The sequence below is a fragment of the Stegostoma tigrinum genome, chromosome 27, assembly GCF_030684315.1.
Source record: "Stegostoma tigrinum isolate sSteTig4 chromosome 27, sSteTig4.hap1, whole genome shotgun sequence".
Classification (NCBI taxonomy): Eukaryota; Metazoa; Chordata; class Chondrichthyes; order Orectolobiformes; family Stegostomatidae; genus Stegostoma; species Stegostoma tigrinum.
The window spans coordinates 43124160-43140574 of NC_081380.1; the positions used below are offsets into that span (position 1 = coordinate 43124160).

The 16415-nt window shown below is 41.5% G+C and overlaps 1 protein-coding gene across 1 annotated transcript in view; it reads left to right on the top strand.

The window, feature by feature from the left end:
* The window catches only part of med13a (mediator complex subunit 13a), a 204798-nt gene that overhangs the window by 132768 nt on the left and 55615 nt on the right, over positions 1-16415 (top strand). Inside the window, 6 exon segments of the mRNA XM_059655412.1 lie at positions 629-747; positions 5142-5235; positions 9901-10118; positions 10708-10898; positions 11862-12790; positions 16048-16227. Of these exon segments, the coding sequence (XP_059511395.1) occupies positions 629-747; positions 5142-5235; positions 9901-10118; positions 10708-10898; positions 11862-12790; positions 16048-16227 (1731 nt within the window).

A 16415-nucleotide genomic window follows, 5' to 3' on the forward strand; every position in this document is an offset into this window, starting at 1 on the left:
GAGGGCAGTTAAAAGTCAATCAGTTCGCTGTGGTCTGGTGTCACATGTCGGCCAGACCAAGTAACAATGGCAGTTGCCTGAAGGACATTAGTGAGCTATTACCTGGGACTCGAGATTAACATTCCAGTGATAGTATGACTTGGCTATCACGTTCCCATTAACAGAGCAAATGGTATATTTTTGGGGTTGTAGGAAAGATGGTGAAACAGTGGAGCAGACTGTTGAAAATGCAAACATTAAAGGTAGTTTTGAAGAACTGATGAATGTTGTCCAAATGGAGGAGCTCCCTACTTTAACAGCACTTTCAAAGCATGTTGCAACAAACGAACTATAGGCGTTTTAATAAAAGTCTTGAAATTTATAAAGGTAGCGTAGATAATCACAGACTAAAAGTAGTTTTTGTAGGGTCTAGAACAATGTTTCCTAACATCCCCAGGATTCCCAAGGTATTCTACATTCTGTGAGGTGGTTTAGAAGTATTACATAATTTAGGTAATTTTCTTTCACATGCAAGTCAGCTTACGGTAATCTATTGTACTTGGCGCTTATTACAACAAAATTTAAACTAATCTAAAGTATTAAATAGTTATGTAATATTTTTAATAGATTCTTTCCCTTTAAATTATAGATGGACAAAGATCACCCACGCACAGTCGGACTGCATCCACGAGTCTTATGAATGAAGTTGATCTGGTTGTTTCATACAAAGATCTTGACAATCTGTTTGATGATGAAGATGAACTTGGGGTAAATTATTTCACCCAGTTTAAAATGTTTGTTTTCTTGACTTTTTTTGGTAGAAAGCTTTAAACTAATTTAAGGTGGGGGAACGGTGTGGAAGAAGAGAGGAAATGTAGGTTTTTTAAAGCAAAAGGATATGTTGGCATTGCAGGGCAACTATTTTAGATGATACCCAGAGTGTACAAACATATAGCAGCAAATTAGATAAAAGGGGAGCACTGTCATAAGGTGAAGTTAATGGCTGTATACTTAAATGCATGTTGTATTTGAAACAAACAAATTAATGGCACAAGTAGAGATTAATGAGTAAAGTCTAGCCACTTTTGCAACATGGTGACAAAGACATCGAAGTTGAGAACTAAATATTCAGGAGTATATGACTTTTTGAAAGGATAGGAAGGAAGGGATGATGGGTAGGTTTTGGTGCTAAATAGAATAAGTGTGTTGGCAAGAAATAATGCTGTATTGGAAGATTTAGAATACATTTGGATGAAGGTAGGAACTAATAAAGGGTAAAATACACTAGTGGAGTGGTGTTTAGATCCTCTAATAATATGTGGACTGTACGAAAGAGATTACATCAGGAAATAATGAGGGTATGTTAAAAAGATAGATAGTATATTAGTCATGGGTGATGTTAATCTTCATCAGATTGGGAAAATCAAATTGGCAAGATAGCCAAGAGGAAGAATTCAGTGTATTTTGGGACAGTTTCCTTGAACAATATATTGCAGTTCCAATTGGGGATCAGGTTATAAAACAACTGTAGATGTTGGAAATCAGAAATAAAAACAGAAATTGCTAAGCCCACCGACTCCCACAGCTACCTAGAATACACCTCCTCCCACCCACCCTCCTGCAAAAATTCCATCCCCTATTCCCAATTCCTCCGCCTCCGCCGCATCTGCTCCCACGATAAGACATTCCACTCCCGCACATCCCAGATGTCCAAGTTCTTTAAGGACCGCAACTTCCCCCCACGGTGATCGAGAACACCCTTGACCGCGTCTCCCGCATTTCCCGCGACACATCCCTCACACCCCGCCCCCGCCACAACCGCCCCAAGAGGATCCCCCTCGTTCTCACACACCACCCTACCAACCTCCGGATACAACGCATTATCCTCCGACACTTCCGCCATTTACAATCCGACCCCACCACCCAAGACATTTTTCCATCCCCTCCCCTGTCTGCTTTCCGGAGAGACCACTCTCTCCGTGACTCCCTTGTTCGCTCCACACTGCCCTCCAACCCCACCACACCCGGCACCTTCCCCTGCAACCGCAGGAAATGCTACACTTGTCCCCACACCTCCTCCCTCACCCCCATCCCAGGCCCCAAGATGACATTCCACATTAAGCAGAGGTTCACCTGCACATCTGCCAATGTGGTATACTGCATCCACTGTACCCGGTGCGGCTTCCTCTACATTGGGGAAACCAAGCGGAGGCTTGGAGACCGCTTTGCAGAACACCTCCGCTCAGTTCGCAACAAACAACTGCACCTCCCAGTCGCAAACCATTTCCACTCCCCCTCCCATTCTCTTGATGACATGTCCATCATGGGCCTCCTGCACTGCCACAATGATGCCACCCGAAGGTTGCAGGAACAGCAACTCATATTCCGCCTGGGAACCCTGCAGCCATATGGTATCAATGTGGACTTCACCAGTTTCAAAATCTCCCCTTCCCCTACTGCATCCCTAAACCAGCCCAGTTCATCCCCTCCCCTCACTGCACCACACAACCAGCCCAGCTCTTCCCCCCCCCCCCCCCCCCCACCCACTGCATCCCAAAACCAGTCCAACCTGTCTCTGCCTCCCTAACCGGTTCTTCCTCTCACCCATCCCTTCCTCCCACCCCAAGCCGCACCCCCAGCTACCTACTAACCTCATCCCACCTCCTTGACCTGTCCGTCTTCCCTGGACTGACCTATCCCCTCCCTACCTCCCCACCTACACTCTCTCCACCTATCTTCTTTACTCTCCATCTTCGGTCCGCCTCCCCCTCTCTCCCTATTTATTCCAGTTCCCTCCCCCCATCCCCCTCTCTGATGAAGGGTCTAGGCCTGAAACGTCAGCTTTTGTGCTCCTGAGATGCTGCTTGGCCTGCTGTGTTCATCCAGCCTCACATTTTATTCTCTTGCTAGAGAAACATAGCAGGTCTGGCAGCATTTATGGAGGAAAAAAAACAGTTCATGTTTCAAGCCCAGTTCTGAAGACAGGTCACTGGACTCAAAGTTATTAACTCTGTTTTCTCTGCATTGCTCCTGCCAGACATTGACTTTCTCCAGCAATATCTGTTTTTATGTTAGGGATCAGGTTATGTTGGACCTATGTAATGTCTGTTAAGGCATGTTTAAATTACTTCAGAGTAAAGTATTCTCTGTCCAACAGTGGCCATAATGTTGTAGAATTTAGTATACTGTTTGAAAGTGAGAAACTTTGCTTGAAAAGCAAAATTTAAATTTAAATAATAGTATAAAGGAATGACGCAGAATTGACTCGGAAAGGAATTTAGCAGAAAAGATGGTCCGTGAACAATGGCAGGTGTTTTAAGAAAATCGATTTTGACTGGTAACAAATACCTATCCTGGCGAGGATGGAGGAGTGCAAGAAGGGGATAAACCCTGGGTGGGTGGGAGGGAGGGATTCTAGGAGTTTGGCCCAGCAGCACCGTAGAAATGCCATTAGGTTTCTAGGCCCGTGAATGGTTTGGACGGGAACTTGCAAGTGGTGGTGTTCTCATGTAGCTGCTGTCTTTGTCCTTTATAGATGGTTATGGTTGAGGGTTTGGACTGTGATCTGGTTGAGTCCTAACGAACATAGTTGCTAGACTGGATCTGTTACAGGTGGTGAAAGGACAAGAGAAAAAACACTTGATGTCATCCTCCCCATTTTGCCTGCCGCCAATGCGTCTATCTATGACAGTATTGACCAAGCAACTCAGGACTGGCTATCCAGGAAGTACTCTGGACCATCAGCAGCAATAGAATTGCATTCATGATCTGAAACCTCATGGCTGGTCGTATTCCTTAGAGTCATAGTTATTACAGCATAGAAAGAGGCCCATTGTGTCTGTACTGGTCATCAACTATTCATCTATTCTAATCCCATTTTCTAGCACTTTGCCCATATCCTTGTGTGCTATGACATTTCATGTGTTCATCTGAATAGTTCTTAAATGTCCGGAGGGTTCCTACCTCTATCACTCTCTTAGGTGATTAGTTCTAGAAATCTGCACCCTCTGGGTGATTATTTTTTCCCCCTCACAGCCCCTCTAATGCTCTAAACCTCTTGCTCCTTAACTTAAATCTCTGCCTCTCAGTTATTAACCCCTCCAAGGAGAAACATTTCTCTCTATCATCCTTGTCTGTGCTCCACAGATCTTTGTGCACCTCAAACTGATTCCTTCCCCCACCCTGCTTCTCTGCTCCTTTAGTGATCCCCAGCATTACAGATACTAGTCTTCAGCCAATTTTATTCACTCCACATGATATCAAGAAATGATTGTAGACTCTGGATACTGCAAAGGCTACGGCTCTGTCAGCATTATGGCATTGGAACTGAAGGCCTGTATTCCAGAATTTGCAGCTCCCATAGCCAAGCTCTTCCAGTGCAGTTACAACACTGATATCTACCCAGTAATGTGGAAAATTGCCCAAGTATGTTCTGTACATAAAAAGCAGGACAAATCCAGCCCAGCCAATTACTACCCCGTCATTCTACTCTAGATCATCAGTAAAGTGGTGGAAGGGGTTATCAAGCAGCACCTGCTCAGTGACACTCTAGGGCCACTTGGCTCGTGACCTCGTCACAGCCTTGTTCAAACAATGGCAAAAGAGCTGAATTCCAGAGGTGAGGTGAGCGCGACAGCCCTAGAAATCAAGGCTGCATTCAACCAAGTGTGGTATCGAGGAGCCCTAGCAAAACTGGAATTAGTGGGTATCAGGAAGCAAACTCTCTGATGGTTAGAGTCATACCTGACACGTAGGAAGCTGGTCCTGGTTGTTGGTCAGTTACCTCAACTCCACGACACCTCTAAAGGAGTTTTTCGGGGTAGTGTCTCAAGCCCAACTGTCTTCAGCTGTTTCAAAACTACCTCCCCTCCATCATAAGGATAGAAATGGGGATGTTCGCCAATGTTCAACACCATTTGTGACTCTTCCGATACTGAAGCAGTCCATATCCAAATGCAACAAGATCTGGACAGTATCCAAGCTTGGGGTGACAAGTGGCAAGTAACATGAGCCGCCCAAATGACAGGCAATGACCCATTTTACTTTACATTTTACTTTACACGTGAGCAAATCAGTCTGAAATTTTATGCATCTCTTGCGAGCAGTTTTAATTTTGGGATGTGGAAAGAAAAATTGATGTTTATCTAATTATTTTTGTTCAGCAGCCTGGTTCTCGAAGTGCACATGTTGGATCGGATGAAAAAATCGGCAACAGGGATACGAAGGCTGGGCCTTTTGACACGTTCCCTTGTATAAGTAAGCAAAACTATGTCAAAACAAAATCTTGAGAATAATATAATGTCCATTTTGTTTGTCATCCTTTTTATGAAAGTTGTGTACTTCTTAATCAAAAAAAAATCTTCGTACCTTTCTGTTGATAATCGAAAGTGGAGCTGTAACTATAATCTAAAATTGTGAAATACTTTTATTGCAAGTCTAATCCATATTTGGTTTAAAAAAGCTGGGAGTATTGTATAGTACTTGTTGGAGGTATTGCTTTTTTTTGTGTTTTCAGCTGATGGAAACATAAAACTAATTCCTGATCCTAGTTTTTTCGAGTCTGCTTCACCATTCAGAATGATAATGACTTCTTCTGTCTCAATGCCAGATTCCCACTTTCTCTCAGTTTCCCTTGATGCCTTTGGTACTTACGAAAATTATTAGACTCTTTCTCGAATATTCTCGGTGACCTGGGCTCCCTAGTCGACTGTGGTAATAAATTTCACAGCTTGATCTAATTGTTTCCTCATCTCAGTCCTGAATGGCGTACTTTGTATCATGAGACTGTGACCCCCGAGTTCTAGACTCCCCAACAAGGGCACATATCCTCCCTGCATTTAGCCTGTATTGCCCTGTTAGAATTTTACATGTTTCAATCTGATCCCATCTCATTCTGAATTGTAGTGAACAGGCTCTGTTGAACCAATCTTGCCTCATAGGACCATCCTCCCATTCCTGATATCAGCATAGTGAACCTTTGCTGTACACTGTGACAAGTGTATCGTTCTCCTCTTGGCAAGAGAGATCAAAGCTGCACACAGTATTCCAGGTGTGGTTTGACCAAGACCCTATATAATTGCAATAAGAGATGCCAACTTCTGAATTCAAATCTTCTTGCATTGAAGACTAAAATACAATTTGCCTTCCTCGTCATTTGATGTATCTGCCTGTCTGCTATCATCGACTGGTGTACATCCACATTTCCCAATATATCACCATTTAATTAATACTCTGCCTTTCTGTTTTTCACATCAAAGTGTATAACTTAATGCATCTGTCATGTTTGCTGATATGGCCAACTTGTCTAAACAGCCCTGAATCCTCTCTACATCCTCCTCACAACTCTCAATCGAACCTAACTTTATGTCGTCAACTTGGAAATGTTGCATTTGGTCCCCTCATCCAAGTCATTTACCTATATCATGAATAGCTGGCACCCAAGCACTGATCCCTGTACTAAACCATTAGTCACTGCCTGCTACTTGGGAAACAAAAAGACCCATCTATTTACACACACTTCTGTCATCCAATTCTCAATCAATGTCAGAATATCACCGCAATTCTGTGCACTTTATTTTGCCCATTATCATCTTCTATTAACCCCTTAACAAAAGCATTCTTGAAATCTGAATACACCACCAATGTATTCTACTGGTTATATCCTGAAACAAATCTCTAGTAGATCGGTTAAGCATGATGTCCCTATCATAAGCCCATGCTGACTTTTGTTGAATTCTGTTACTACATTTCTCCACTACTGATGTTGGGGTAATTGGCCTGTAATTCTGTTGTTTCTCTCCTTTTTTAACTTTTTTAAAACATTTACCACCCTTTTAATCTGTAGAACTGCTGTAGATTTTGGAAAATGACCACGAATGGACACAGTATTTCCAGGAACACCTTCCCTTTAATGCTGTGGGATGCAAATTATCAGGCCCTGGGTATTTGTCAGCCTTGAACCCAATTAATTTCTCTAACCATTTTTTTCCTACCAGTACGGATTTTCTTCAGTTTTGCCCTCTTACGATACCCTTAGTTCCGTAGCATTTCTGAGAAATTATTTGTGTTCTGTTTTGTGATGATTGAGGGGGGCTGTTTTTATGTAATTAATTGACTTATACGTAGAATGTTGAGTATCCCAATTGTCATGTAAGTTGCATAATTCGCTATACAGATTAATAGCGTAGCGTATTCTTCCTCGAGCATCAAACCTCTGAAGAACCTCCCAGAGGCTGACTAAAGAATAGTGGAATGGACTTGAGAACAAATTATATGCATAGAAATGTTGAAGTGTGGTTCAATAGTTATTTAAATATTTTATTTAACCTATTTTTCTAATCAACCTATTCAGAGATGTTGCCTCTGGAGCAGGTGGGAATTGAACCCGAGTGTCTCTGTTCAGTGCGTTCAGGAAGGATTCCTGACACAGTTTGTAGATAGAACGTAAGGAGAGGCCACTTTGGATTTGGCGCTTAGCAATGAACTGGGCCAAGTGTTCGACCTATTGGGAGGAGAGCATTTTGGCAGTTGTGATCATAACTCTGTTACTTTTACAGTACTCATGGAAAAGGATAGGTGCATACGGCAAGGTAAGGTTTATAATTGGGAGAAGGGTGATTACAATTCTGTTAGGCAAGAACTGGGTAACAGAAAATAGGAACGATGCTGTCAGAGAAAAGTACTATAGAAATGTGGAGACTGTTTGAAGAATGCCTAGTGCGTATGCTCGATGTGTTTGTCCCTAGCAGGCAGGGAAGATGCTGTCGAATGAGGGAGCCTTGGTTCTCGAGAGAGTTTGATTGACTGGTTAAGAGGAAGAAGGATGCTCATGTAAAGTTTTAGAAACAAGGTAAAGTCTCAAGAGGGATACAGATTATCCAGGAAGGAGTTGAAGAAAGGGCTTAGGAGAACTAGAAATGGCATGAGAAACCTTGGCAGATAAGATCAAGGAAAACTCCAAGGCTTTTTACACATACGTGAGGAATAAGAGAATGACCAGAGAAAGGGTAGGGCCAGTGAAGGATTGTAAAGGGAATTTGTGCATGGACAGGTCCTTACTGTCTTTGGTTTTCACAACTGAGAGGGACCTAGTTGTAAAGGAGAATGGTGTGAAATAGGCTGGTAGGCTAGAGGAGGTCGCCGTTAGTAAGGAAGATGTGCTAGGAATCTTGAAGGGGAAGATAGATAAGTTCCCTGGACCTGTTGGGATATATCCAAGGATTCTATGGGAAGTGAGGGAAGAGATCGCAGGGCCTTTGGCGATGATCTTTTCGTCCTTACTGTCCATGGGTATAGTGCTGGAAGATTGGAGGGAGGCAAATGTCATTCCATTGTTCAAAAAAAGGAATAAGGATAACCCCGGAAATTACAGGTCATTTAGTCTTTAGTTGGTGGAAACTATTGGAAAGGCTCTGAGAGATCGGATTTATGATTTCTTGGAAAGGTGTAGTTTGATTCGTGATAGCCCGCATGGATTTGTGAGGCGTAGATCATACCTCACAAACCTTAGTGACTTCTATGAAGAGGTGACCAAACACATAGATGAAGGTAGAGCAGTGGATGTGGTATACATGGATTTAAGTGAGGAGTTTTGATAAGGTAGGCTCATGCAGAAGGTAAGGAGGTGTGGGAAAGGGAGAAATGTGGCAGATTGGATTCAGAATTGACTGAGCCTTGGAAGACAAAGGGTGGTAGTGGATGGAAAATATCCAACATGGCGCTCAGTTGAGGTGATGTACCACTAGGATCTGTGCTGGGCCCTCTTCTGTTTGTGATTTTTGTAAACAATTTGGATGAAGGAGTGGAAGGGTGGATTAGTAAGTTCATGGATGATACGAAGGTGGGTCGTGTTGTGGACAGTGCTGAGGGCTGGTTCTAGGTTACAAAGAGATATTGATAAGGTGCTGAGATGGGCTGAGGAGTGACAGATGGAGTTTAACGCTGAAAAGTGTGAGGTGATTCATTTTGGAAGGATAGACTTGAAAGCAGAATTCAGGGTTAATGGAAGGATTCTTGGCAGTGTGGAGGAGCAGAGTGATCTTGGGGTTCATGTCCACAGTTCTCTGAAAGCTGCCAGTTAAGAAGGCTTATGGTGTGTTAGCTTTCATTAACAGAGGGATTGAGTTCAAGAGCCGTGAAGCTGTGCTCCAGCTATACAAAATCCTGATTTGGCGTATTTTGGAGTATTGTGTCCAGTTCTGGTTGCCTCATTACAGAAAGATGTGGAAGTGTTGGAAAAGGTGCAGAGGAGATTTACCAGGATGTTGCCTGGAATGGAGAGGAAGGTATTACAAGGAAAGGTTGAGAGAGCTAGGGCTTTTCTCGTTAGAATGATGAAGGATGAGAGGCGACTTGATAGAGATTACAAAATGATCAGAGGTATAGATAGTGGACAGCCAGAGACGTTATCCTAGGGTGGAGGTAGCTATTATGAGGGGGCATAGATTTAAAACGAGTAGAGGTAGATATAGGGGAGATGTCAGAGGTAGGTTTTTACTCCGAGTGGTTGGGGTGCGTAATGCGTTGCTGGAGAGGGTAGTGGAATTGGCCTTATTAGGGGCGTTTAAGCGGCTATTGGATAGGCATATGGATGATAGTATAAAGGAGGGGTGGAGATTAAATAGACTTTTGGATTAGGGTAAAAGTTTGGCATAACATCGTGGGCTGACGGGCTTTTACTGTGCTGTACTGTTCTATGTTCCTGATCCAGAGGTAAGGACGCCCAGCGCTGTGCCACAAGAGGACCCCGGATAGCTAGTTAAACTGTTCACTCAAAATTGCCAATAGGTGACCATAGTGTTAGTAATTTATTGTCTTCAGTTAACTTTTGTTTTGAGCTTAGTGTTATTATCTGCAGTCCTGAAAGTTTTTAACCATGCCACCAATCCCTAAACTTGTTCTAAAACTAGTTCTTTCGTGTAGGTTCTGCAGATCTGCAGCAGATGTTTCCCACACCTCCATCCTTGGAGCAGCATGGCCCAGGCTACTCTCCAATGAATATTAACTGCAAAGAGTTTGGAGGCCTGGACAACACCCCAGGAATGACTCTGGATGGCCACCATTTTACTGCAACAAGTCTGAATCATTTCAAGATTGAAGTGGAAGAGGGAATGGGGAGTCCGAAACCTTCAGAGATTAAGGTGACAAAACTTAGTCTGTAACTTCCAGTACTATTTTAAAAGTTTCTTTGCTAAACCCAAAGTTATCAGTAGATTCTGGTATGATGAACTTAATGCATTTAAATGATTGTATGGACTGATATGCCATGCACTCATACACTCAAAGACTTTAGTGATATGCCTTTGATAAATGCAATTTTTTTGTTTCAATATTTTATGTTATGTAACTTATTATGTATTACTTAAAAATAAAAAGATCCCAAGATGGGAGATTTGTAGGATCCTGGGACACATTGCCAGAAAAAGGTGGTGGAAACAGGCACGTTGGTGACATTTGAGGCATCTGGAAGTTTACATGAATAGGGAGGGAATAAGAGGGACATGGACCGAATAAGGGCAGAACGTTTGTTTTTTTTAGTTTAGTCAGGGCATGATGATCAGCACAGGCTTGGAGGACCAAAGGGCCTGTGCCTGTGATGTACTTGTCTTTTATTTATGGAGGAACTGAGAAAACGTGGACTGATGTCCGCTGAAGGCTGTCTATGGCTAAAGTATTGTTATTCACCTCTGATAAAACCTGATAGAAAGTTGTCTTTTTTAACATCCTCAGGACTTTTCTTATGTTTATAAACCCGAGAAGTGCCAAGGGTACATGGGGTGTACTATGTTTGCACCACTGAAAATCTTACCAAGCCAGTGTCTGCCTCCTGTAAAACTCCCAGAAGAATATCGTCCTTCGTGGACTGTGGGCAAGTTGGACCTGCTTCCTCCTGTACCTCCCATGCCGTATATCCGTGATATGTAAGTTTGATTCGCAGTTTCGGAGCATGGGTGCAGGCATTTAGCAATAACTGAACTCAATCATATAAAAGAAATCAAGCATATTGATTCCAGTGGATCAAGAAGAGATGTAATAGGTTTTTGACATTAACTTATTCTCATAGGGGAAGATTATTTTCTCTGGCTGCAATGTCAATATTGATGAGATCACGAGTTTAAAATGCCGAGGAGTGAGGTTTGAGATTCGGGATCTGCTGTGCTGTGTTTTGCTGCTGGGAGTAGTTGCAGCCTTCAAGGGAAAGTTGTATCAACATTTTGAAGTGGGGAAAATTCAGGGCAACAAGAGAGCAGGATTATTTCGGAATAAAAACAGTGCTGGAAACACTTAGCAGCTCTGACAGTTTCTGCAGAGAAAGCAACAGTTATGCTTCTGTTCTGTTTGCCAGAACTCCTCATTCCTAACTTTCTTGCTGACAGCCTCTGTTCCCAACTGGTATTGATCATAATAGTGCCATTGGCTCTGAACTGTTATGTAGGACAGTTGGTGCAGTCGATATTATGAATAGACATTATTGTCAGTTAGAGTTTAGATCTGTAACTTTTGCAGAGCAGGGGCTGATGTGTTCAGTGTACTTGTAACACTGAATATTTTACAACACTCAGCTGCTTGTGCTAATGCTACAGCTGTTTATTATTTGGATCTTTCAAAATAAGTGGCAGCAACCAGTGTATATTTAGCTGTGGAATTTAATAGTTGTCCATTTCCTCAAAAAACGAATGTAAAGTTTTGTTTGATGAAACCTATTAATAATGAATCTAAGCATGGTGGAAATATAATACTGTCTGCCAGTGTAGCAGTTATCATAGGAATAGGAAAACCACAGCAATATAACTATTTTAGCAATGTAACGTCAAATTGAATTTTGGTATATACTTCAGTATTCTTTATTTTGAGATTAATGAATAACCTACTTTATTGTCTAGAAATATTCCGAGTGTTGGAAGTGGTATGGATCAGGATTACATACAGACCTGCACACCACAAACGCATACCCCATTTGGAGTGTCAAACAGTGCTCCTCCAAGTAATGGTGCTGGTGTTCTTCCATCTCCTGCCACTCCACGCATCTCTGCTCCAACTCCAAGGACCCCAAGGACCCCACGCACTCCTCGCGGATGTGGGGGTCCAGCCAGTGTTCAGGGCTCTGTGAAGTATGAGAACTCTGATTTATATTCACCTGCTTCCACACCTTCAACCTGCCGCCCACTGAATTCAGTAGAACCTGCAACAGTGCAATCCATTCCTGAAGCGCACAGTCTTTATGTGAACCTAATCCTATCTGATTCCATCATGAATCTCTTTAAAGATTGCAGTTTTGACAGCTGCTGCATCTGTGTCTGTAACATGAACATCAAAGGAGCTGATGCTGGATTGTACATCCCAGACCCTACCAAAGAGTCTCAGAACCCATGCACGTGTGGATTCAGTGCTGTGATGAACCGAAGGTTTGGAAACAACTCCGGGCTCTTTTTGGAAGACGAATTGGATATTATTGGGCGAAACACAGACTGTAGCAGTGAGGCTGAAAAGCGATTAGAGGACCTCAGGAACGTGTCTGTTGAGCAGGGGGAAGGAGGCACAAAGGAGACAGAAAAAGTGCCTGACGAGTTAATATTGCTACTTCAGGACCAGTGCACTAACCCCTTCTCCTCATTAAAATCAGTGGATCCTTCAGTAGTGGCAAAATTACAAACAGTGGGGCCACCGGTACGTGTGGAGGATAGAGACTACTACAGGGAATGTTACATTGCTTTGGAGCAGGGATATCAGTTTATGGACAATATGTCGGGTGGGAAGCTTGATGAAGCACTTGTGAAGAACTCTTGTTTACATCATTGGTCAAGAAGAAATGGTGAGTTACTCGTAGAAATGGACCAGAAGCTTTAAGTTAGCAATTATGGTGGTTTTTCTTCTTAATGAGATTAATAATCTTGCACTAATTGCAATTTTTTCCCTGTTATAGTTCTGGTGTTTGGTTTTTTAAAAAAAATTGATAAGTAGAAAGTTCAAAAATTTTCTAGGATTTTGATTTAAAATTCATCTACAAAAGTGCTCCTGCTCTTTAAAAACAATGTTTAAAATTGATAATTTCTTTCCCTTGAATAATTTTCTTCGTAATATCAGAGAAGCTATTCAGAAATATTATGTTCTAGCATTGAAGATTTTTGTCTTTGAAGTAGCACCAGCTTTGGACTTGTTTCTGAATGCCACTTGAATCATTATCGAACTATATCAAGCCTGGTTGCACATATGTTTTCAACACTCGACAAGTGTGGCAGACATTGCTCAATAAAAAGACTACAGTAATTCTTTATTCCCTCACTGTATGGGTAACAGCTAGTTGGAGCTATTTTGAATCCTTTAATTAGAAATAATTATTTATGTAGTTGCACTCATTCTGATATGCATACTTAAATGAGAATTTGCATGCATCTACCCCAGGCCACTCAAATAATATGAATTCCTAGCATATTGACGGAAGTGATTATTCTCTTTAGCCGTAGCTTCCAATTTACCTTGCTCCTCCAGCCAAAAAGTGTTTTATTTATTTTATATAAAACTTTTTAACATTTTTCTGTTTCATTTAAACTAACATATTTCCTTACATTAGTTTGTAGAATGGTTACAGCACAGGATACTGTCCAGCCCTTCATGTCTGTGTGGTCTCTCTGCAAGACCAAACCAGCTAGTTGTTTCACATGCCTGCACATTCAGTAGAACCATACATTTTTTAAAATCTTAGATTCAGTCACCGGGTTTCAAATGAATTTATCACCACTATACTTTTTTTGTACAATACATTTAAGATTTTGACCACCTGCTTCTTTAAAAAGCAGTTGTTCTTCATGCAATTGTTTGGTCTTTTGCCATTAATCCTTCATCTGCACCCTCTGATTCTCAGCCCACCTATCAGTGGGAGCACTTCATATCCACTATACCCTGACCTTTTAGTTGTTAAAAAGTGGTGCCCATTGCTTCATTGTTTTTGCTATTATAATATGTCACCCCATCCTTTTGCTTACGACGAACTCTTAGCCCATTTTTTAATGTTGTTCAGAACTACTCCGAATGCTAGTGTGTGTGTGTGTGTGTGTGTGTGTGTGTGTGTGTGTGTGTGTGTGTGTGTGTGTGTAATAGGTAACTTTCATTTTGGGGATGTCCTAAAATACTTTGTCAATGTATTGCTTGTAAAATGTGGGCATTGCTTTTGTAGAAACCTGGCAGCCAATTTTGTGCCAAGGTGAGTGTCTTAATTGGCACTGAATGAGGTACGTAACCAGGTGACATTTGAGGAATCATGTTTGGTTAGGGCACTTCAAAATGTGTTTAGAAGAAGTGATCTACGAACAATATTTCTTCCATTATGCCTGCCTTTGACATTTCACCAGAAGAAACTGATCTATGCCATTTAAATGGTGATTTAATGTTTCAGAATGTGGTGACTGTTTAATTATGATGCTGAATGCCTGCGTGATAGAATGCTTTTTGTAGCCTCTTTTTTTCTTAGATGTCCTGTGTTAGCTGAGTGAACAACTATTAATTTATAACATGCAAAATACTGCTTACTTCATACCTGAAGTTTGAATAAAGTCATGGAGTCACACAGCACGGAAACAGGCCCTTTTGGCCCATCATGTCCAGTTTTTCCTAAATTGAACTAGTCTCATTGTCTGTGTTTGGCCCATATCCCTCTAAATCTTTTCTACCCATGTCCCTGTCCAGATGTTTTTAGGTGATATAATTGTACCTGCCTCTACCACTTGCTCTGGCATTTCCTTCCACATTTGCACCACCCACGGTGTGAAAAGGTTGTCCCTCAGGATCTTTTTAACTTTTCCTTCTCATCTTAAACCTATTCCCTCTAGTTTTGGGCTCGGATTCTGGAAATTAAAATTAAATTGTTAGCTGATGGGTGCTTAACATGTTCTCTATCACTCATCCTTTCATGTATGGAAGGATTGTTGATGTGTGTCAAAATAAACAGATTTTTTTACTGCATTAAAATAACAGACAGACATGTGTTACAACCCATGTTGAGACCAGTAACCTAACCTTTAAAAGTAGGTAATCCCTGTTATGCCAATGGGAAAAAAAGATGTTGGGCAAGATTTCATATTTCTTAAAAGCCCTGTGGCAAATCATTAAGTGCCAGTATACCGTTGAATTGTATGCTATTTTAAATTAAAAAAAGATGAAGTTTGACATTTAAGTAATCATGCAACATGTTTTTCAGGTATTTACTTGAATTACTTCGTAAACAGCTGTGGCATCACTTATGATCTCAATCTTTCTAGCTTGGTCCCCATTATATTGGATTGTCCTCTTCCTGTTCACTTATTTGACTTTGTAGTTGCATTTGCCATATTCCATGTGAAGTCACCAGAAATTGGTTAGAATTGACAATGTCTCTGCCTACAGTCCTCCTGTCACTTCTGTCATAACAGTTCCGATGGCACAGGGACTCCCTTTTCTGACTTTAAGTAGTTCAGTGATCTCTGGCATCATTAAAGCTGCAGCACTGAGCTGTATTCAGTCTGTAAACCTCCTGCTGTTCTTGTCTTGAACTCTCCATCTTTTGCAGTTGTCTAACATACACAGTAACGTGGCTTGTGCTATATTCTCAGAAGCTTGTTTCAATACTTATGATCTGTTCTAAACTGTCAAATGGAATCATTGATAAAGTGCCAGATTTATTTCCACACTCGCAGGTTCTGAGTCTGTTGAATTACCTGTCACACAAGAGGCTAGGATCCTCCCACTGCAGTTAGCTTTCTACTTAGGTTTTTGCTCCTTTTCATTCCCAAAGCAGCATCTGGTCACACAGTAATTTCTTGAATTTGTTAATGCCATAATCAGGAAACCAACTGATTCTGTTTCAGAATTTGCCTCTGTTCACTTTGGTCTTGAAGTAAAATTACACAAAAAGAGAACAAATTATCATACGTGCTATTAGGACTTTTGTGTTTGTCTCTTGATTTCAACAACTGTAGTTTTTAGCATAAATTGAAACTTAAAGAAATAATTATTTTAAAATATTGCATATAAGCCAACTCATATTTATAACTATCTTGTTATCAAGCAGTAAACTTCTGGTTTTTGTTTCTCCAGCTGTGGATGTCAGCATGCTGTGTTCGCAAGATCTTCTGCGCCTTCTTCTGTCCCTTCAGCCTGTTTTGCAAGATGCCATTCAGAAAAAACGAGCTGTTAGATCATGGGAGAGTATCCAGCATGTGCAGGGGCCTCTCACTTGGCAGCAGTTCCACAAATTGGCTGGTCGGGGATCTTATGGTAAGTTTTTTTTTTGGGCTTTTCACTTACTACTTTTGAATGTGAAACACCTACAGATTATAAGGATGATCATTACTCTATAAGAGCAGTGTTATAAACCATATTTAATCACCTGTTGCTTTCATTGATACCTGAATCCGGCTGAGATCATGGTTTCTGGTCAGGGACCAACTGGCTTTCGGACAAAG